The sequence below is a fragment of the Mirounga leonina genome, unplaced genomic scaffold, assembly GCF_011800145.1.
Source record: "Mirounga leonina isolate KUSES-001 unplaced genomic scaffold, KU_Mleo_1.0 Mir_174, whole genome shotgun sequence".
Classification (NCBI taxonomy): domain Eukaryota; kingdom Metazoa; phylum Chordata; class Mammalia; order Carnivora; family Phocidae; genus Mirounga; species Mirounga leonina.
The window spans coordinates 40,684,935-40,708,136 of NW_023270451.1; the positions used below are offsets into that span (position 1 = coordinate 40,684,935).

General features: G+C 43.6%; 1 protein-coding gene across 3 annotated transcripts in view; it reads right to left on the bottom strand.

Moving 5' to 3' along the window:
* OSBPL3 (oxysterol binding protein like 3) overlaps positions 1-23,202 on the bottom strand; it is a 173,543-nt gene that overhangs the window by 80,107 nt on the left and 70,234 nt on the right. For all 3 annotated transcript variants that reach the window (XM_035020763.1, XM_035020765.1, XM_035020764.1), the window contains exon 2: positions 8,206-8,444. In XM_035020763.1, coding sequence (XP_034876654.1) covers positions 8,206-8,301 — 96 coding nt within the window. In that variant the 5' untranslated portion in view covers positions 8,302-8,444. The remainder of the gene's footprint in view (positions 1-8,205; positions 8,445-23,202) is intronic.

A 23,202-nucleotide genomic window follows, 5' to 3' on the forward strand; every position in this document is an offset into this window, starting at 1 on the left:
TCACCTCTTCTATCAAACGTTTGTTTATTTTTTCTTTCCAAGACTTACAGCGGGAATACGTTGAGAATTGAGCCTTGTATCTTTGCCCTTCCTACTTTCAGTATATCAGGTCCAGTGTGACTTGCTTAGGTATGCAATAAGAATAAATAAAAGGTAGGCAATAAGAATAAATAAAAGTCCCAGAAAGTGAGAATCTGGAAAACTAACACAGAAACTATTATAATTAATTATTTTTCTCTGTTGGGCCCACCAGAAAACAAAAAACAAAAACAAAACAAAACAGCAGCTCCAGAGAGACCTAAGGGATCCTAAGACCGCTTCTGCATTATTCTTGGCCCTGCATGCACAGAGGTGTTAGCTGAAGGAGGTTTGCTTCAATAACAATCATTTGTACATAAGGCACATAGGACTTGAATGAACTTCTAAAGCAGCTTTCTAGTATCTAACGAAATCCAGTGTTCTCCAAATAGATGGTTGCCTGGTCTCTTACCACTTACAAGCTGTGTGACTCAGAACAAGTCAGTTAATATCTCTGAGCCATATTTTCTTTCTAAAGTGTAGAAAATAATACAGACCTCGCTGGGTTGTTTTGAGACTCCAGGGGATAGTATGAAAGGATACTATGAGCTGTAAAAATGCTAACGGATACTTGTTAATTTCTAGTGTCCCTCGCTAACGCTTCCTTTCAGACCAGCCCAGACAGAAGAGGCCCAGCCATGTGACTGCACTGTGCCACCCAGCTGGTAGCCGAAAGGAGGTAGTGGGGAAGCGGTCACCAGGTGGTACTGCGTGAGGGCTCTTGGGACTCCTGCTTATGGAAGGTGAATGGTTTATGTATCCAACACTTATGCAGCACCTACTGCATGCAGCCTTTCTTCTATTTTGCACAGCCTCATAAGAAACCAAGGCAAAGAAGAGTTAAGTAACTTGTGCAAGGTCAATCTGTTTATAAACAGTCCAAGGTTTAAACTCAGGCCATCCAACTACCAAGGGAGTTCATGCTTCTCACCTGTCATCTTTTGTGACCATCACAGAATAACTGATAGAATCACTACATTCTCAAGTATCTCCTCCTTGACTGGTTGGTCTTCCTTGTGGTATTTATACAGCTTATACTTAAAAAAGGCAGATGTTAAATCTCAGAGTCTCTAAAAATATGATTATTTAAAAGAAGTAAGTAGGACTAAGCATGTTCAATAAACACCTGAGCATTATAGCTTTAATTCACATTTCACTCCTTGGCACGGTCTCTCCCATTCAGCCTCATGTCTTACGGGTCCTGGCACCAAACCCAGACAGCCTGGGCTCCCTAAAGAACAGCATAATCTAATAGACTGCATAAATAAACCCTCATCAGGTGACCCTGGGAGAGCTCAAACACCATCTCAGATTAGCCCAGGGGCAGGAGAGTGACAAGAGCAAATTGCATAATTGTATGGAGACTTACCCAGCAATGACTCTCTCCATTTCAAATCCCCTACACTCAAGAGTGAAACACTTGCCAATTATTTTAAAAGGATTCCCTTTCTGATTTCTAACTTATTATATAGCAAATACTAACAACATATTAGGAAAGAAAGGAAGCATGCTCTCTTTACAAAGCAGTCTCCCCAACAGAGTCAATTTCTTAATTGTAGTGGTCTGTTCAGCTGTCCTGTCCTTGGTAGCTTCACAAAGCCCTGTCCAGGGTCTTTTAATGATAGCTTCTTAATAGATATTGGCTAAAGAATTAAAACTTGAGCATACAGGACTGTTTCACTAAAGACAAAACTTACTCATCTTTATCTAGCTCAGTCTGGCTTCCAAAATGTGTTACTTTGAAAGTTCTAGGAAAGAAATGTAAGGGGGCAGTGGGAAGAAGGCGAGAGGAAATTACTCATATTTTACAAGTTCGGAAATAGCAATTCTCTCTCCCACTTAGTTATCCCTTAACCTACTTAATATATCCACAGAGCTTTGTGAATAGTCATCTTTCAACCTAGCAACTGCATGCTTATTCATTCATTAATACACTTACCTAATGTCTACCATGTGCTAGCCTAGGTACTTCATATTTATTATTTCACTTAGTTCTCCAAAGTAAGCACAATAATCCCAGTTTCACAGCCGAAGAACTGAGACTCAGAGGTTTTATGTAACGTGGCAAGGTCACCCAGCTAGCAAAAAGCAGAGCCTGTGTGAATACAGGTCAGTTGCAACAAGACACCTTTACGTCTGTTCCATACTTTTCGACAGAGGGTTTGTTCAGAGACCACAGGTATAGAAAGCAGTTAGGAATTTCATCATTTGCCAGATGAAACTCAATGGAGAGGCCTTTGTTGATTTTTGAAGATCCTCACAATACATCACTGGAATGAGGGAGCTCAGGAATTTGTGGGCATGTTGCTGCCATTCCCCATGTCCACCTGGCCATACATTCTAAGCGACCCTGATGGCATTCAGTAAATTTAGTCCACTAATTTGCATCTGCCATGTGCAAAGCCCTGTGCTAGGTGCTGTGAGGACTAAAAAAATGTGTAAATAGAAACCCAGGACTCTGAGAACTATATTAATCAAAAGAGGTTATCCACATGAGCAGAGAAAAGGGCAGTGTTCAGCACGGAATCAGTCAAGCTCAAGGTTCCCAAATGGAACATGTGAAGGCCTATCTCAAAACCTGTCTGGGGCCTGGTAGAATTGGGGTGCCCTCTTTCTCTGCTCCTCTTCTCTCTATGAGAATGAGCCCTAACCAGCCTTTCACATCTACCTCTCCCACTAGACAATGCCAGCAATGACCTCCACAACCAATGGTCATTCCCAGGCTTCAATCTATTTGACTTATCAGCTTTGTTCATTAAAAGTAAATGAATTAAAGTGTTGCAATTCAACATAGATTTGCATGTACCTTGGAAATGACTTGCAGTGAGCATATATTATTTTTATAAAAGTTACTTTTAAAATACTACAGTGATAAATGAAGATTCTTTTCTAGAAAAATCACAAAATTCAAAAGGGCAGAACAGTTTCATATGGATCATTCCAGCTGAAGGGGTAGCTGAACCAATGCCTGAGATGGGGAAGAACACTAAAGCAAAGATGGACCTAGTGCACTACAAAAATTAGGGTACGAGTAAGACAGTCAGAAGGGACCGACAGCCTGCTCCTGGCTGGTTCCTTTAACTGGGGATTTCCTCAGGGAGAACAGGTTCCTATCCTACAGATAAAGGCCCTGTATCTGAAGGATGCTCTGCTCTTCTTCAAAGAGATCCATTTCATCCGCCGACTGTCAGGGTTCTTGAAACAAGACCATTTTCAGTTCTGGCTCTGGAACTGGCCTGAGTTCAAAGGAAGCTCATCTGTAATTGTTAAGAATTTCTTAAATTTACAGAGGATCTTTCTCCAAATAGATTCAACATCTTTTAGCCAGTAAAAACATTCAACTTTCTCTCAAAACAACCCTGGAAAGGAAGCAGGAGGTGAGTTTTGTCTCCATTTCATGGATCAAGAACTGAGGCAAACCTCACTTGCCTAAAGTTCCTCAGTAACATAATATAAAGACGATAGCAGAGATGGCTTGATTTCAACCCTCCAGTATCACTGTGGGACGACCCTTGCTGCCATGCATCCTGTCTATGTCCATGAGCCACAGTGGCAAACAGGGCACTCTTTCACACAACAGTCAGACTCAGCTGCAGAATCCTTCTCAACACAAGGCTCTAAGCAGCTACTACCAATAGATGGTGCTGGCATGGGAAGAGAAAAAAAAATGTATACCCTTGAGAGGACAAGGCCTGGCAGAACAGAAAAGGGTAAGGATTCATCAACTCGTTTCACCTGTTTTAGGTATGGATTATGCCAGGTATTGAAGGTACCAAATACAGCCTGAATATTAAATATTCTACTACATTCTTCTCTAAAAGCATTTTGGGGGCGCCTGGGTGGCTCAGTCAGTTAAGCGTCCTACTCTTGATTTTGGCTCACATCAGGATCTCAAGGTCGTGAGATCAAGCCCATGTGCTCGGCTCTGCACTGGGCATGAAGCCTGCTTAAGATCCGCTCTCTCTCTCTCTCCTCTATCACGACCCATGCATGCTCTCTCTCTCTCTCTCTCTCAAAAAAATAAATAAATAAATAAATAAATAAATAAATAAATAAATAAATAAATAAATAAAAGCATTTTGTTAATGTGTATAAAGGAAGGCACTTTTTATTTTAAAAGTATATATTCAGGGGCGCCTGGGTGGCTCAGTCAGTTAAGCGTCTGCCTTTGGCTCAGGTCATGATCTCAGGGTCCTGGGATTAAGCCCCGCATCGGGCTCCGTGCTCAGCAGAGAGCCTGCTTCTCCCACTCCCTCTGCCTGCCACTCCTTCTACTTGTGCTCTCTACCTCTCTGTCAAATAAATAAATAAAATCTTAAAAAAAAAAGTATATATTCATATATGCATTGTATACTTTGTGGGCCTTTGTACAATACTAACGAGTACTGGGTAGATATAGGAGTAGATACGTGTATAATGCCTGTAGAATTTTCTAGGGGCAAAAAGCAGAACTATTCTCTATGAGCATTTATATTTTCCATAAATAAGAATGAAGTTCAAATTAATGTTAACTATAATAACAAAAATGAATGTTAATATTAACTCAGGACCTATTATGAGTCTGACCCTGGATTAGATGCTTCAGTTTTCATCCTCACAATAATCCTATGTGAAAAGAACTATTATTATTTCAATTTTACTGATGAGAAAACAGACGCTTAAGGTTAAGAGTTTAAGGTCAGAGAACCAATGAATGGGTGGAACCAAGGCTGGAGAGTTCAAGTTCTAATCACTAATGCATACAGTCCTCTCAAAATTACCTTGATAAGATTATATTTGCAAGTTGTTTCCATACTGACAAAATGAGGCATGCTATATTTAAATTTCAAAAGCCCTAGTATTTAAGCTAAAAGATGACAGAACCCTTCTTGGGTATTCGTGGTCCTAAATTGTAAACTCTGTCTTAGGTCAGAAGTAAAAACAAAGATACAGATCACAATTCTTGATCATTCTGTCCTTCAAGGAAGCAAGCTCTTCTAACAAGACTATAGATAGGGAATACCTCTACATAAATGCATAGCTCCTTGTGATTTCATGAGGGGAGGCTCTGGGATAGGAAGGACAAGTTCAAATTCAGTTCAAGAAACAAGGACAAGGGCAAGTTCATTGCAAAGAACTGAAAGAAAGCTAGTGTGGCTGGAGTACACAGAATCTCAATGTCACTTAGTGATGCTGGAGGAGAATTTAAGTAAAATGACTTAAGATGACCGGGTCTTTCAGCCAAAACTATATTAAAAGTTTGTGCATTCAGTGCCCCTCTCTTATAACCGCCCCAGCTCCAAAACAGCAAAAATACAAAGTTACAAAGATGTAGGGGCTTTTGCGTGTGTGTCTGCGTGATTTAAAAAAAAAAAAAATTAAATATCTCCATGGATCAAACACAAAATAGAAATGCAAAAGAAACTGTAGACAGAAGTGTCCAGGAGTCCTACTTCTGTGGGCTATTGGGGCTAAAAATGTCCACAGGAAAAGGATGAGACCTGAGCTAGCCTCACTGCTGGAAATAAGCAAATGCTGAGGGGGAGCTCCACACAATGAAAGGGGGCTTTAAAACTTGCCTTATCCAGGGAGGTGGCAGAAGGCAGACACAGCCTCACAACCAGACTTGGGCCATGTGTGCTGACCTGGTGGTGGATCTTGGATGTTCTATCACTGACATGGAACAGAAGTCCCCAAGAGCAAATATAACCCCTGACTCTGGGTTGGGGTCCTCGGAGGTAAGAAGCAGGTAATAGCAAATCCCTAAATGGGGCAGGGTGAGTGCAAAGAAAGAACATGGGGAAACAAACTCAAGATGATACTCTAAAGCAAAATTCCAAAGCACAGAAGAAAAACCAGCATTAAAGAGGGTCCAATACAGTCAACATCAGGCCTATCCATCCCCCGCCCCCACCATGAAATGAAGAAAACAGCCTAATAGTGACTTTAAACTGGAGCTTTAAAAACGAGTAGGTTGTTGAACAGATTATCTTTATCAGTTAGAGTTCAACATTCCTCACATTAAATGTATTATTCCATAAATCTTGAAGTTTTAAGTGTTGAACTTGTACTTTCCAGTGAAGTGACTGGAAACACAGCGTCACTCTTTAGCATCTACAAGACCACGGGGTATGGCTCTGTTCCCTCGGAGCCATGAAGGTTGAACTTCCAAGGTTCCTGTACCTCCCCAGCACCTTTAGAGAATGAAAGACAATCTTGGGACAGCTTGTGATGGCAGAACGGACACAGCTTGCCAAGGTGGACTATATGGATGGAAAACCTAAGCCACTCCTGCAACAGAACACCTCTCTTTGACAGAAGGATGGGAAAGTGGGCAGAATAAGAAAATGGTCCCTGAAATTAAACACGGCCTTTATAACTAGATTCAGTCTAGGATTGGAATAAAGTTATTAAATTCTCCACCTGCTCTGCCACAGAAGTGTTTATGTTTACAAAGCTACATTACATGTCCCTTAAAGTGGGAGATCCTAAATATAAAAGATGACCATTTGATGAATGAATAGCTGAATGGCCAACCATTCTAAGTGAGAAGAAAATGGAGGCATCACACACATTCCTTTCACTCTTCATGACAAGCTCAAAAGAAGCTCTGTGAAAACCAAATCAATCAATTCAAATAACACACCAAAAGAGTGTCTGTAGTATTCAGTTGTAGGATGTCACAGCACTGCTCCAATTCCTATGGTGTTATAAGCACCAGCAGTTTAAATGAATCATGTTCCTTCTCTTTATCCAAGAAGTACATAGCAAGAGATGCTACTAGGTACAAAGGGTGAGGGAAAGCTCACACATTCAGGCTCTAATCCCAACCAGAATCTCGGCTTAGGGAGAGAAACACCCCCGTGGAAAGCTGACAAGGAGGGTGAGTGTATAGTCAACTTTCTGAAGCCAGGACTCCAAGGGGACCACGATGCATTAGCCAAGGACTAGTTTTAGTCATTTTTTAAAATCCCAGACAGAAGTGATTACAGTGCTAAAAATTTTTTTCTTCCTAACCCCTCACAGGAGATCTTGGAGGGCGCCCCAAATGTCCAGGCTGGGGCAAAATCTGATCTGTCTAGACTCGTAGATTCTAATGACACAAAGCGGCCTTGTGAAGGAATAAGCTCCCTGTCCCAGGCGATGTTCACATGGAGAGACGCATGAGAATGTGTCAGAAATATGCAGACGTGCCTGAGGTGGGAGGTTGCCGGACTATTGCTTCCAAATTTGGAACCAAGGACTCGGGGCCAATTCCTGGGCGAGCGCTTCTGGTGGGGGAAAGGCAATGCCAGCAAAGCCAGCAGATGCTGAAAAGGCTCAGGGGCCACTGTGGTCGGGAACCCACAGCTTCCTGACAGCCCACTCTCTACGTCACTGAAGGTGAGAGAATTAGAATGATTAACATGCATTTACCACCACTGACCTAAAGCCAGCAAATTCTGCCAACGGAGATGTATTAGAAAGAGAAACGAAAAACAACATATCATTACGGCTGGTGCTTAGATAGGAGTTAATTATCCAGGTCTTTGCTTCACTTCTTTCTTCTTCCTACTGAATTCCTTTTGCCCACTTCTCTGTGGCTTTGATTCCCTTATCCGGTGGAGAAAGAAAGCAGGGGAGACTCAAAGTCACCCACATGGCAATCTGTGGGGGAAGTGGTCATAAAAGGCTTGGGAAGGGGAAGGAAGAAGAGGGCAGGAGGATATTAAACTTATTGGGACAGTGACTGTTCCTTTGTTTTGGTTAGTAGGGTACAAAGGAAAGTGTGGGCTCTGGAGTTAGACTGAGTTTTGACTTCTTGTTCTGCCACTTACTAGCAGTGTATCCTTGGGCAAAGAACTCAGTTGGTCTGACTCAGCTTCCTCATGGAGAAAATAGGGATATTCCTATCTGTGTTGGAAGTCAGTTGCAAGGATCAGATAAAATAATGCAAAGAGCCAAATACAGTTCCTTCCCATCGGGTAGGCACTCAAGCTGCATTATGAAAAGCACCTAAAGTTTACTCTTCTCATACAATTAAGATATGGCTGAAAGCCAACGCTCTTCCACTTAGAAGCAGGAGGTCCCAAGTAAATGCACACATCTTAATCTGCCAATTTCCTAGTATAAATTTGCATCTTAAAATTTGCATTGGTTAAAGTTTACCTGTCGACTTCCTTGCTTAGAGGAGCAGCTACTTATGCTCCTTGAAGGTGAGACCAGTTTTTGGGACACCCCAAGGTTCTTCTCGTCACTCATCATGAGCAGTGGGTCACTTGGTCTCGATGCAGTCAAAATGCCATCAGAAGACAGTGGAGCTGAGAGTACGGAAGTCGCACACGGGCAGGTGGCTCAGTTCTTATCCAATACGTTTAAAGGCATTTTGGATGACCCAGAGGAAATCTCTAAAAGCAAAAGGATTACAGAGAAGGTCAGAGGCCTCAGACACCATCTGTAATTAGCCCCTGTCTGCAAGTGGTTTGTCTACAGTACAGATTACAGAGCCATGATGCATAGTTATATCAGGAGCTGTGAAGGAAAAGATGCTTTACACCCATCTTTTCTTGGAAATTATGTATAGGTGGTTTTTCATGTAGTTTTGCCAGAATTAAGAACAGTAGTAAGAAAATTTGAGTCCAGACACATACAAAATCAGTACTATAAAAAACCATCCTGAACCACAATGAGATACCACTTCACACCTGCTAAATGATAAGTATAATTTTTTTAAAAAATGGAAAATAACAAGTATTGGAAGAAACTGGAACCCTCAGGCATTGCTGGTAGGAATATTAAATGGTACAACACAGTTAGAAAGAGTTTGGTAGTTTTTTAAAGCAGAATTATCATCTGATCCAGCAATTCCACTCCTAGGTACATACCCCAAAGAACTGAAAACAGGTGTTCAAACAAAAACTTGTACAAGAAGGTTCATAGTAAAGCTACTGGCAGTAGCCAAAGGTAGGAACAACCCAGCATCCATCAACTGATGAACAGATAGCATACACCGTCTGAATGTTTGTGTCCCCCTAAAATTCATGTGTTAAAAATCCTAAACCCAATGTGATAGCAATAGGAGGTGCAGCCTCTGACAGGTACTTAGGTCCTGAGCACACAGCCCTTATGAATGGAATTAATTATAAAGAAGATGACCCAGAGCTCCCTAGCCTCTTCTGCCCTGTGAGGATACAGTAAGTCTACAAGCTGAAGAGGGCCCTCTGCCCATGCTGGCATCCTCATTTTGGGCTCCTGGGCTCCAGAACTGTGAGGAATAAATTCCTGTCGCCTCTAAGCCACCCAGTCTGTGGCACTTTGTTATAGCAGCCCAAATGGACTAAGACTGCATATCCATGCAATGGAATATTGTTCAGGAATTAAAAGTAATGAAATAGTGATACATGATACAACAAGGATAAACCTTGAAAACATTATGCTAAGTGAAAGCAGCCAGACAGAAAAGACCACATATGTATGTTACTATTTATATGAAATAACCACAGTGGGCAAATCCATAGAGGCACAAGGCCAAGCAGTGATTGCCAAGGGCTGGGGGAATTGGGAAATAGGGTATGGCTATGAGGTTTCCTTTTAGGGTGATTAATGTTCTAGAACTAGATAATGGTGATAGTTGTACAACACTGTGACTAAATGTCACTAAATTGTATGTGTGAAAATTGATTTTATTTTATATGTATTATAGTGTAATTTTTTTTTTTAAAGATTTTATTTATTTATTTGACAGAGAGAGACACAGCGAGAGAGGGAACACAAGCAGGGGGAGTGGGAGAGGGAGAAGCAGGCTTCCTGCGGAGCAGGGAGCCTGATGCGGGGCTCGATCCCAGGACCCTGGGATCATGACCCGAGCTGAAGGCAGTCGCTCAACCAACTGAGCCACCCAGGCGCCCCATATTATAGTGTAATTTAAAAAAACTTTTTCAGAGGGATGGGGTGGAAGATTTGTTCTACCAAAGGTTTTGGAGACATCTTCTAAAAACACTATTACAAAGTGTGACAAAATTACGAAGGAAAACAGAAGTTCCCACATCATCTAGAGTATCCTAGTAATTGAATCAATAATCATCTTTGAGTCCACGCTACCTACCGCCAGGTCCTATAGTAAGAGTTTCCCATACACAGTGTATGATCTCATTTAATCGACAGTCTGATGGGAGGAGATTATCTCTCTTTTAGAGAGGAAACAATGGAGTCTCTGAGAAGTTAGGTAACTTGCCCAATCACGCAGCTGGCAAGAGACTGAATTCAGGCCAGATGCCAGGCCTTTAACCTTGGTGTTGGAAATGAGCACGCTTTAATAGCCGGGCCTGGTGATAACAGTTACTGCCCAACTCTGGGACCCAGCAGAACTGAGGAGCGGCCTAGAAAGACTAGGAGGAAGCACCTCGTAAGCCAGCTTTGCAGAGGCCCTGCCCCATTCCTTCAACCACTGCCTTCATCCACAGCCCCGAGTTAAGGGTGACTAACATGTTTGGTTTTGGCTTCCCAAGGCCAGCCTTTTATTTGACACACTAAGTTCAAATAAACTCTGTAACTTTCCCAAACATGTTAACAACAATAAAAAAAAATATATATCCAATCTATCTGGTTCTTAGTGCTCACATAGTCTTTTTTTTTTTTTAAGATTTTATTTATTTATTTGACAGAGAGAGACACAGAGGGAACACAAGCAGGGGGAGTGGGAGAGGGAGAAGCAGGCTCCCCACTGAGCAGGGAGCCAGATGCGGGGCTCGATCCCAGGACCCTGGGATCATGACCTGAGCCGAAGGCAGACGCTTAACCATCTGAGCCATCCAGGCGCCCCCACATAGTCTTAATTTTAAAAGAAGCATGTTATATAATTGTCCAGGACCCAGGTAGTTAGATATTATTTTAAACCTTTGGTTAATTATAAGTACTCAATCTCCTATGCCTTTCATTAACACTTAGTTCTTTAAAAACGAGTATGCTAATGAGCACCAGGTGCTGTATTGGAAGTGTTGAATCACTACATTGTGCACCTGAAACTAATATTACACGGTATGCTAACTGGAATTTAAATAAAAACAAAAAAAAATGAGTATGCTAAAGCCATCAGCTAAAACCAGGACAACGAGAAATATCATGTCAGAAAATAAAACTAAGGTACATGTAGCTGGAGAACTCAATTCGCATGTTGCTTTCATAGAAACCCCCCAAATCTCTGTATGCATACATATTGGATCCAACAATAACTAAGACTAAAACCAAACCAACACCAGCCTCTTTCTTCGCAAAGTTAGCTTCCCTTACGGGGCGTGACTAATTGGACCCGAAGTTAGAAGTCAATGTAGTCGAGTTCAAAACTGCCAAGAAAGGCTGTACGGGTATATTAATAGTCGGCTTAATAGCACGTTGGCTGTTGCCGTTGAAGAAAGAGAGGGAAAAGAAAACATGACGGGAACCCCAAAGGATGAACTGTGTGCGGGGGCAGCCGTTGCCATGACAACCGATTCCACGGTGGATTGGGAACACCAACAAAGGGTTTGCGTGTGTGTGCCCGCCAGTGTCTTTGTCATGTCTTTAAAAGCGGAGGCTCTGACAGGGAGAGTGCGGGACCACGGGCGGTCTGTAACGTGTGCAGAAGGGGCAGAAAGGAATACTCGGGCAATACAGAGTCACAGCAATTCTGAAACTGCCAAATTAAAAACACAGTAACCCTGTCCCAGAGGCAACTGGTATACAGGGTCATCTTTATCACTTAGCTCTGCCAAAGTTCACCTTGGAGGAGTGAGCTACCAGAGCCAGGGCGGGGCGCAGGCCAAAACCCCATAATTTAAGTTGGTGCTTTGAGGTAAGGCCTCCAGAAGTACCACAGTGCCTCTTTTTCTCCTCCAGGGAAAAAAAAAGGGTGCGACTCCAGCCCCTCCCACATCCATCCCCGAGTGAGTCTGGGATTATCACCTAGGGAAACAGATCTTGTTTCATCCCCCAGAACCTTCCAGCCTAGCCTCATCAGAAATTCAGTTAAAATCATTAGTTAAAATTCGGTCCACGTATGGCTTAAAGGGCAAAAGAGATCAAATTCTGGGAAAAGGAAATACTTAAAACAGGGTAGAATAGAGCACGAAGGCAACAGAGGCCTGAGACTAAGGTGGCCCAGGAATGAGGTGGTCGTGTGGAATGAGGTACTTATTGTGTCAACCTAGGGGGCCCTAAGGGCTGGGCTGCGGTCCTCAGAGGGAAGACCCTGACAGGAGTCCCAAGACAGAGGACCTTAACAAGGAGGAGTCATACAGAACTAGCTGACTTCACAGTGCTGACCTAGTAAAATGGGGAAGACCTAGTAAAAAGCCCTTAGGGATGACAGATACTGGCCAGGGGCCAGGGCCGCTGATTCAGGGGTATATGGATGATGATGATGAGGGTACCTCTGCAAGAGCTGTGGTGCTTTCTCCTCTCCCAGTGACCCTCCCATGGAAAACCTCTAACTCAAGGGGCTTGTATAAACTATAACAGTTTCCCTGCTCAGACGCTGTGAACAACTTAAGGCCAATAATTCATTTCCCCCCTTATCTTTTTTATTGAGGCATAACTTCCGTATAGTAAAGTGAACAAGTCTTAAGCACACAGACAGCTCTATGAAATTTTACATTTGCAAATACTGAAATAATCACCACCCAGATCAAGAAATAGACCATTTGCTGCCTCCTCAGAAGGTTCTTCCATCCCTTGGCCATTGATCTGACAGGTAGGGGGGTCAATCCTGCTGAATGCTGTGGTACCTGCCCCAAGTAAACCTGTCTGGCGGTACCTGTCGTGCCCTATAGACAGATGGCTGGGACTTCCCAAACTCACAGGAACAGGCTGAATGACTGCTCTTGTGCCTTCTACCTAAGACAAGTGTTTGATGCATGACAGAAGTCAGTGCGGGACCCGCTTTCATTTCAACGAACCACCTGGTAGCCAAATCCAACAGGTATGAGAAGCTTAATGTAGTTAGGTCAATTAAAAAATGCCCTTCTTGAGGCGCCTGGGTGGCTCAGTCGTTAAGCGTCTGCCGTCAGCTCAGGTCATGATCCCAGGGTTCTGGGATCGAGTTCCGCATCGGGCTCCCTGCTCCGCGGGAAGCCTGCTTCTCCCTCTCCCGCTCCCCCTGCTTGTGTTCCCTCTCTCACTGTGACTCTCTCTGTCAAATAAATAAATAAAATCTTTAAAAATAAAGAAATAAATAATAAAAAATGCCCTTCTTGTGCTTCTGAAATGAGCTAGGTCCTTTCTCACCATTGCTACTCACCTTGGAAGCTGATGGCCCAGGTGAAGATGGTGTTCTAACTAAAAGTCCAACGCATGAGACATGCGTGCATGGGGCTTCCATTAGGGAAAAGAGAACTCTGATTTCTACCAAGAATGGGGAAGAACAAATGATCAAGGCACTGCCAAGCATTTTGGCCACAAAGACTGGTCTTAAGACTTATTTTGGCCATTTTCAGTTAAAAAAAGAATACAGAGTTTGGGAAAAGATGTAAAGGAGATGTACAGACCAAGATGTATGTGACTCGGAAGGAGCCAGACCTGTTTGATTTTGGTGCTCCCTCATTACAAACTCTGTGTACCTTGACAGATGGAGTGACGTCTTTGGTCTTTAGGGTTTTTATGTAGGAAATGGGGCATCATGAGGATTAAATGAAAAATGAGGACAAGATGTGTGGTGTGGATAGAATAGACACTCAACAGATGTTAGTTCCATTTCTTCCTCTCCTGGCTTCCTGGAAGTGGCATATACAGCACCAAATAAGATCCTATACTCCTCTTGCAACCAAAACCAAATACGGACTCTACAGAATTTTAAAACATATTAACATTTCCCCAAATCTGTAGCACAAGTGTGAACAGATTTTTAAACCATCAAAGCAGCATGCTTACTTTGAATAAGACATAAATGCAAAAAGATAAAAGCCACATTATTCATCACCATTGGTTGTCCAAGAAAGCAACTTAATATTAACTAGTGGGTTTGAAACAGTGGCATATAACATAGCTATTTATTATTCTATTAGGCCTGGCGGCCTGCACTCACACACTTGGTCATTTTTGGCTGAGAAACAGGTTTTCCTTCCATCCTTGAAAACAACTTGCATTAAGGCCAGATGGCATATAGTTCCAGTTAATTTAAAGTTTCCCAGTAAAATATATAGAAGAATTATGTCCCCAATCAACACACATACACACACAAAAATTCATAATGGAATATCCATTTCTGGTCTTCCAGTCGTCTTTGGTAAAAGAAAATTATTCAAATCCCAGATGTGCATCTTTTTAGAAATGATGCCTGCTGAAACACCCTGATTTCCAAGATTACATGATCAACTGTAGGGCTTTGGTCATTTGCCTCTAAGATCCATAAATTGATCAGAGGTTTCTGGAAGCAAGTTCTAACCACGACGCCCTCAGATAGCTGATCCTGGACCTCTGTGTGTCATGCCAGCCAATCTGCCTTAACCCCCTGGACAGCTGGCTTGATCCAGAGACACTGCTGACTGTTCCTGGAGGGATGAGTACCAAGGCTCACAGCCAAACTCGTCTCCACAGAAGTCTGTTCTAGACGGGTTTTCATTTAGAGTTGAAATCTGTCTCACTAGGAGACACTGCTCCCAGACCTGCCCTCTGACATGACAATTTCTTTTTCCTCAACCCCTGTCCTGGAACCACCACCACTCCCCCATCCCACCCAGCAAATCATTTCTTCTCCAGACCAAACAGTCACTTTTTCATCAGCCGTGTCTTATGTGATCCTTATGATCACAGCCATCCAGCTCTGATTACACTTCAATTTGTCTGTGCTTCCCCGAAAAGGGTGCCCAGATCTCGAGAAAGCTCCAGGTGTGGTCTGGTTAGAGCAGGAGGTAGGGGAGCTCTGGCCTCCCTGGCCACGTACACACCACAACTGTAACCCCGGCTGATGTGTCTGAGCTTTGGGGACACCCACACCTCTCTCAAGCACTTGCTGTCCTTGCCATTCTCCAGGACTCCGATGCGGTAGGAACTGTGGAGAAGCTGGGCTTTTCTCTCGCAACAGGACTCCTTTCCTTCCTTTAGCTGAAATTCATGACTTGCCTTTTTTTTTTTTTATTATCGTATTTCCTCACATCAGTTTTCACCCCTGATTCCAGTCTGTCGATACATTTCTGGGGACCAATTGCCATTCAGTGGCCTTGGCCGGCTTTTCCTTTGTGGATGCATTCAGATTGCCTAGGCCTGTGAATTCTGTCCTCATCTAACAAATTATACCAGAAGATTTACTAAGAAGAGCACAAGGGCACAGAAATCCTCTCTTGATGCTAACTTATCCCTTCATTGGCATTTCTGGGTTCAAATTTGCTAACCCACGCACAGTAATCCCCCTAACTGTAGAGTCATGGCCAATTTCTCAAAGTGTCCAGATCCACCTTCTTCAAAGTCTCCTGGATTCTTGTTTAAAATGCAGATTTTGGAAGCTGCACTTTAGATGGATTGAATCAGAATATCTGGGAATGGGCCTGATAATCCTGTACATGTGACACATTCCCCACGGGATTTTGTGCATGATGGAGCCAGTCATTCTTTTTTTTTTTTTTTTAAGATTTTATTTATTTGTCAGAGAGAGAAAGAGAGAGCACAAACAGGGGGAGCAGCAGGTAGAGGGAGAAGCAGGCTCCCTGCTGAGCAAGGAGCCCGATGCGGCACCCAATCCCAGTACCCTGGGATCATGACCTGAGCCAAAGGCAGACGCTTAAACAACTGAGCCACCCAGGTGTCCCTGGGCCAGTCATTCTTAACCCCTCTTACCTTACCCGGAGCCAGTCCTGCTATTTGTGTATCTGTGATGTAGCAGAGTAGACAGGAAGCCAAAACTCTCTTTTATTATCCTAGGCCTGTGCTTTTCAAAAAGTGGCCCTCAGACCAGCAGCATCAACATCACCTTGTGAGAAATGCTTGCTAGAAATGCAAATTCCCAGATCTTACCAAAGACCTGCAGAGCAGGAGCTGAGGGTGGGACCCAACAACCTGTTTTTAGTAAGTTCTCTAGGTGATTTTGATACACAAGTTTAAGAACCACTGCCCTAGGTTAATATTCTTCTCCCCATGGAATCTTGAGGCTTCTGGTACATATTTGTCCAGGACTAGAATAGACCCTTAGCTCTCCTCTGAGGAAGATTCTGTCCTGTTGCCTAACGATTCCTTTAAGCCAGGGATGGCAAATACCAGATCCATGTGCTTCCAGTCCCCACTCCCATGCTTAATCACCATGGCAAATTTTCTCCACCCTCCAGAAAACTAGAAGACATTAGTGGTACAGACAGATCCTATCTTGCAAAGGCCCAAGTGGATGTGGTGGGGTCTGTGGAGGTCCATGCATTCCCTTTTCCTGAATTTCATGAGATATTAACTGCAGTCTGATCACAAGAGTCACCATATACGGATCTGTCCTTGATCCTCAATACAAAATATCTACCCTGCAGGCTCTTGCCAAATATCATAATCCTGAATGTTGTACTGTCCAGACTCTGGAGAGCAGTGGATCTCAACTCTGACTACACAATAGATTTATGTGGGGAGCTTTTAAAAATGCTGATGACCAGGCCCTACCCATGATCTAGTATGGTGGAATTCGTGGTGGGGCCAGGCTTTGAAATTCCTAAAACCTCCACAGGTGATTCTGATGCAGATCCAGGGTAGAGGGGCATCAGTAATGATCTAGAAAGGTAACATAATGCGTGCAACGTAGCTCAAGCCAGATCATCAGATGGAGAAGTCGGTCAAACTCGACTGTTCTCACCTCTGAAGAATGACTTTGCCTGCACTGCCCTCTAGGTCATGCCCTTCACCTACAATGAGAGAGATCATATACATAAAAATAAACAACCAACCCACGCGATGATATTGGGAGGTTTTACAGAGTGGTGTAGTAATTAAAGCCATGAGCTCTGGATTCAAACTGCCTGGGTCCAAAGCCAGCCTTACTAAGTGGCTTTCAGCAAATTTTTAGCCTCTCTAGATCCTCAGTGTTCCGTGTGACAAATGGAAATAATGAAAGGATCTCCCCAAAGGGGTTCTTGAGGTGATTAGGTGAGTTAATGCATACAAAAGCTACGAAAGGTGACAGGGCAGTCACCTCTCGGTGAGCTAGCCAGTGTATCGTGCTGAGGTCACTCTCGCACACGACATCACAGAGGCTGCTTTTCTCTTGGAATCAGAAAAATCAAAAGGATATTTGCAAATATCCACATTCCTACCACCCAGCATTAACAGGTCTCCATCCTTATTTATACAATATTCTGTATCTACTCTTCTGGCTTTTAAAAACTTGTGCCCCATAAATAGGACCATACCATACATTTCTTTCTGCAGCTGGCTGATTTTCACTCGCAATCATTACACATACACTCTAGTTCTTCGTGTCAGACAGTTCTGTGGTATGACTACGCCTTGTTTAACTTATTCTTCCTTTAGGTCATCTCTGATTCTTTGCTCTTAAAAACAGAGCTGTGAGGTCTGCTCCTTGTGAGGCTGCGGTGTGATTTTCTAAAACACACGGAACGACTGTAGCTTAAGGTAGAACTAGTTCTAGTTTTGCTGGGTATTCCAAATTGCCTCAAAATGGCCATACCAACGTGCACAAGGGTTTCTTTAAAGGACCTTGATAGGAAAATAGCCAGGTCTCAGGATCGGAGTGCCACTCCTAAATGACTGGCGTGTTCTCAGTTTTGGACCCAGGAATTTATATATGAGAATGTGTCCCTCTTTGTTTGGGGTGCCAGGAGGGACAGAGAACCACCGGGGTGAAGATGAGCCTTTCCATGTGCCTGGCTTACCTTATTGTCACTGTGTTCTAATTCTCTCAACTACCCACCTATTTGCCTGGAGAGTGTGTATTCTTAGGAACCACTTCAAATACTTTATGAAATAAGACATTTAAATTAAAAAAAAATGTTTGTTTTTTAGCTAAAAAGTTATACGAACTGCTGTTGGCAAGTTGTCCTGATAGTGGGCAGTTTTCTCCTCAGCCCTCCAGGATACTCCCAAGTTATCCTGTGGGGGAGCCCCAGCCTCAGCCTGACTATCTACATGCCTCAGAGATGCTTGGAAAAGTGAGAGGGGGAGGGAGGGCCAGCCACACAAACAGCTCACAGAATAGGAAAGTAGCCTATCAAAGGTACCTGTTGGTGAATAAACGAAAAGGACAGGACAATTGGGGGAGGTCCCAGTGGCCATTGCTGCTCACACTAGCCTTTCTGAGGGTACAGATGGACGGCTGCAGATGGCAGGCTTTCTAGGACAGAGCACTTGCACGCAGATATGGGGAAGGAGGTAGAGGTAATTTCCTAATGATTATGATTTTTTGTCCAAATGATTATCACGAAAATTCCACGTCATACACCTAGATGAGTCCTATCCTTTACCAGAAAAGAAGTTCTTGACTCAGACCTTAGTTTTCCACCTTGTTCACAAGGGTATCATAAGATAGATACTTTAGTGAGCACTTCAAATACACTTTGAGAAGTCTGACATCCTCCTTAAAAAAATGGGAAAGGAGCTTGCTATCCAAAAACTCTCTTGTCTGGCAATACCAGCTGGCCGCCCTGATGCCCAGGGCTTTGCACCCGCGCAGAGCCCCTACTCCTAGTCACATGGGCTCCACTCTTGGCACTTACCCCCCTGCTCCTAACTGCCGACTTCCCTCAGGATAAAGGCTTTTGCTGCCGGTGCGACTTCATCAGGCTGTGTCCTCCTCAGCAGTACCATATTCTCACCATTCTCCCTCCCCGTGGCTCCCAAGGTTGTAGATCTCACCTATCTTTCCATTCTACCTCTCCCAGGACAAGTTCCTGAGCCGAGGATGACCCAATCCTCCAGGGCCAGCTGGTAGAAATAAGATCTACTCTATCAGTGATGTTCTTAATTTTTGATTCATTCTTAATTCTTGATTCATTTTTACAATCCACTAACCTAATCACAAGGGCAAACTAGAATAATCCAGCCTGTCTCGTCTTTTCTAAATGTATACTGTTCACCTGATTTGTAATACTGCATTAAAGAATTCTGCAGTGGATGGACGAAACTCATTGGTATGCAGTTGTGACTCTTACCCCTGGGTGCTTGTCGGAATGTCCTAAGGGGTGGCATAATGTCCTAACAGCCATTTATCAGAAATTTGAGGATAGGACGTGGGCAGCAATAGCTTGATAAAAGCTCCCCAGTAGATTCCGGTGTGCAGCCAGGATTGAGATACTAATCTTGACAGCATCTACCACTGAGAACCCATCGCCTTCTCTTTTATCCAGCACAGTCCACTCTCAAAGGCTCTGTGAAGACTGAAGTAACTCAGTCTCCTGGTGTGTTTTGGTCTGAAAGGACACCCAGAACCCATTTCACAGAGCTAGGTACAGGTTTCCTATCCCTTCCCCTGTCTTGGGTTCCAATTTCCCCTTCTCTTGTGTGTATTCAATTCTTTTCAGTTAGTACTTCTCCTTTAGAAAATAGATTTAGACGGGGGAAAAAAGTGGAATTGGAATAATTCTTTTCACTCCTGATGTTTTATGAAGAGAAAGTTTCCACACCCAGAAGTTTACTTTCATTTGTTCATCTGGCTCTGGATATATGTTTGAAAAGCTGTTCTGTAGCTTTTCAACATTTTTTGAAAGCGTCAGCTCATTTCTGACATGAGGTCTGCAGACTTTATTCTAGCATGTATAACATTCTTAATTCATTCCTCTTCCATGTGTGGCTTGCTGGCTCCTCTTTTTCTCTCCCAGGCACACAGGCATTTACTAAAGTCTTGTCCTTCATCCACTTTTTTCTATGAGCTTTAGCTGTTGATCATCTCACCCATGCCCCTGACTTTAGTAAGGCAGGTGTCTACCCATTCTACAATCTTTACCCTCCTCCAGACCACAGCCTGGATTTATCACTGGAACATGAAGCCTACTGCTTACTTCAAGTGTAAACTCATCAATCCCTCATGCTGACACCTGGGCTGAGTTCCCTGACTCCAGGACACCCACCATTTCCTAGCCCACCCCAATCCCCTCTCCCAGATCTCTCAATACCGTAGATTCCAGCTCTGACCTGACCCTCACCTCAGCACCCCCAACTAGTTTTCCATCAAGCTATTGCTGTTCTCACAAGCACCAGTCCACCCCAGACCCCCACTGAGGGTTTCTCCCATCACTTCAATCTACCTTACTTTCCCCTTGCCCAACTCACCTTCCCCGAAAGATTCCAGTGTCTCTCCTCAGCTCAGAATTCCCACTGGTCATGGAACTAGGTTAAAAGTCCTAAGCCCTTCACATTTCAGTTAAATTTAGCTGGCTTTGGACTCCAGCTCTACTTACCACTCACTGTGTGTTACTAAATTTCCTAGTCGTGCCTCATCCGAAAAGAGAATGAATGATAGTATTAAGCTTTTGTGAAGACAGACTGAAATAAGGCATGGAAAGCACTCGACACTGTACCCGGCAGACATCACTCCATTATACTTTAGCTGTTATCACTCACACCTCATCTCCAAAAGCTCACATAGCACACCCTATATTCTAGGGGATAGAATATACCTGCAATTACCCCACTCTGCATTGATCTTTGCTGGTTTCTCTCTGTGAAGAACCCTGGAACCCACGTTCTCTCCTCCATCTGTGGAAATGTCCTCCACCCCTCAAAAAGCACTTCAAATGTCATCTTCTCCATTAAACCTTTTCTGAAACCACCCCCACCCCCGGTTTTATGTCTCTTTTGAACCCCTGCTTTACTTCTGTGCTCTCTGAAAGTCTGTCTTCTGTTTCCTGTAACTGACTCACTCTTCATACACTGACCACTGATGTTAGGTCTACATCTAACTGGGGGACTGCACTTGTCTCATCTTTATATTCTCTGGGAAAGCAAACTTATGAAGACTGGCAGCAATAATAATTGTGATTGTTGAGCCAGACTGATATGAGTTTCAGAACATTCTAGCTATCCCTTCTTTTTGAGTTCTCCTTACCATTCTGTTTTTGGCCCCAAAAGAGATCATTTCTCTCTTTTGTCCCAACTGTTGAAATGTTTCTAGAGTACATGGCTAGGCCCAAAGCATGCTTCTTTAGGGATTTCACCACCTGGTTCCTGTCACTTTATATCACTGGCCAATGCTTCTTTGTTGGATCAGAAAGAAATCCAGAGATGTCAATCCCTGCATTATTTTCTCAGTCTTAAAAATTAAATGATCAGCAAAACAAGCCAAGAGTTTATCAGATATTAGCAGAACGAGACTTGTGATGCTTTTATCAGCACATTTGGCAGCCACCCTAGATCTATAGTCTCTGGGAAGAAAGCATCATCCATAACCTCTGTCCAACAATCTATAATATTGAACCTACTAACAACAACCTTTCCGTGGCTATTTCCCCCCTTACCCAGCAATTCACCCTTAAGGTCTGGATTTTTGTAGGTTTGCTTCTTGAAAGCAAAATATGCCCTTCTAGAGTCATATTTTAGCCATGAGAACCACCCTCACCTTCTAGGTGAGATGATCAGACGATCCTATCTATGCCTAAGTTTTCACGTTTCGTGCCTACTTTGCTTCACCCTCATAGGCTGCACTATGGCAGATCACACATAACCACACTCTTTCCCAGGTGTCCATGTTGAATTACTAAAGTTCTCCTCTGTTAGCGCTCTTCCCTCCACGATGCCTACTCTTCTCCATCCAATCAGGTCCTAAGGTTTCTTCCTTGCCATTAAATTTCAGTTGAACTCTCTTGACCAGGTTGGTGAATTTCTTGCCAACATGCTTTTCGCAAAGATGCCAAGAGGCTGCCCTGCAAACCAAACCCATCTGTCAACACCACCCGTGCTATGGTTATATGTCCACTTTCCACATCCTCTTCCAACTCATGGCTCCCTTCCCCTGAAAGGTAGAAACACGACATGGTCCGCTGGAGACCTTTGGTGTCCTACCACGATTTTATAGCACTAGAAATACATTTGAGGTTCCTTTTGACAGTTTAATGTATTTTTAACCAAACCAATGAACAGGGGTGATAGTCGGTAGATCTCATATTCTGGCAGATTATTACACATCCCTTGGCTTACGGTTCACCAATATCCAGTCTTCTTTTCTTTCATAAGAGAACTCTCAAGTTGTAGTTGAGCACAAGGTCATCTAATCAGAAGCTACATTTCCAGCCATCCTTACAGCTTCGTGGTGGTGTGGGGGTGGGGGATGACTAAGTTCTGCCAGTGAGGTGCCGTGGATGCTGTACTAACAAGAGATGCACACGTGTAACTCTGTCCTTTCCTGAGGGCTGAGAGACGCTGACAAGTGGGTCCAGAAATGAAAGCCATTGGTTGAAGAGAATAGTGCTACTGTGCTAGCTCAGGAATAACCGTGCCCGGACAGTTACGTGAGAGAGAAATAAACTTCAATCTTGTTAAAAAAAACACTTAATTTGGGGGTCTGTCAGTTATGGAGCTGTAATGCCAATAATGTATGCCCTAAGAAGGCAGCGTGCCTTACAATTAGGAATCCTGGTAACCACCGTACCCCTCAACAGGACGGTGTCAACCACCCCTCCCCTGGTCAGCTTCCTGGGCCAGAAACCGGAGCCCCTGAAACACTGGCAGCGAGAATCCTCGTGGTTCGACAAAGTACAGAAAGCTACTGTTTTCCAGTTCTTGGGGCATATTCTCCTGGAACAATCCCATATTCTTCAGTAGGCTTTCTGTAGAGATCCGTTCCTCTGAGCATGTTCGCTCTCTCCAGCAGGACAGCCCCCTTCACGTTGCCTTTGACACACACGTGGTCCCGAGAGCCACTGGGGAACAGGATGACTGAGTGTTCTGATTGGAGAAGGAGGAGTCCACAGGTCAATCCCTCCAGGCCTGAACCGCAAAACCAGCAACGGGCTGGTGGATTTCCTCTTCCTGCCATTTAGCCACTCTGACTTGCCCTGCAGTTTCTCAAGAGGGAGAAACACTTATGGATAAATGTGGGCTAAGAAAGAAAGTGATGATGAAAACACAAGAAGCCAAAGGGGAATGGCTACACTGATGAAAATTCAAGTCAATACACATCTATAAAGTACCTACTAAGCATCCAGTGCTAACCCCTAAAGGATGGAAACTAAGTGACCAAAGCTTAATGCAAGGAGGAAACCACTCTGATCAAGAAGA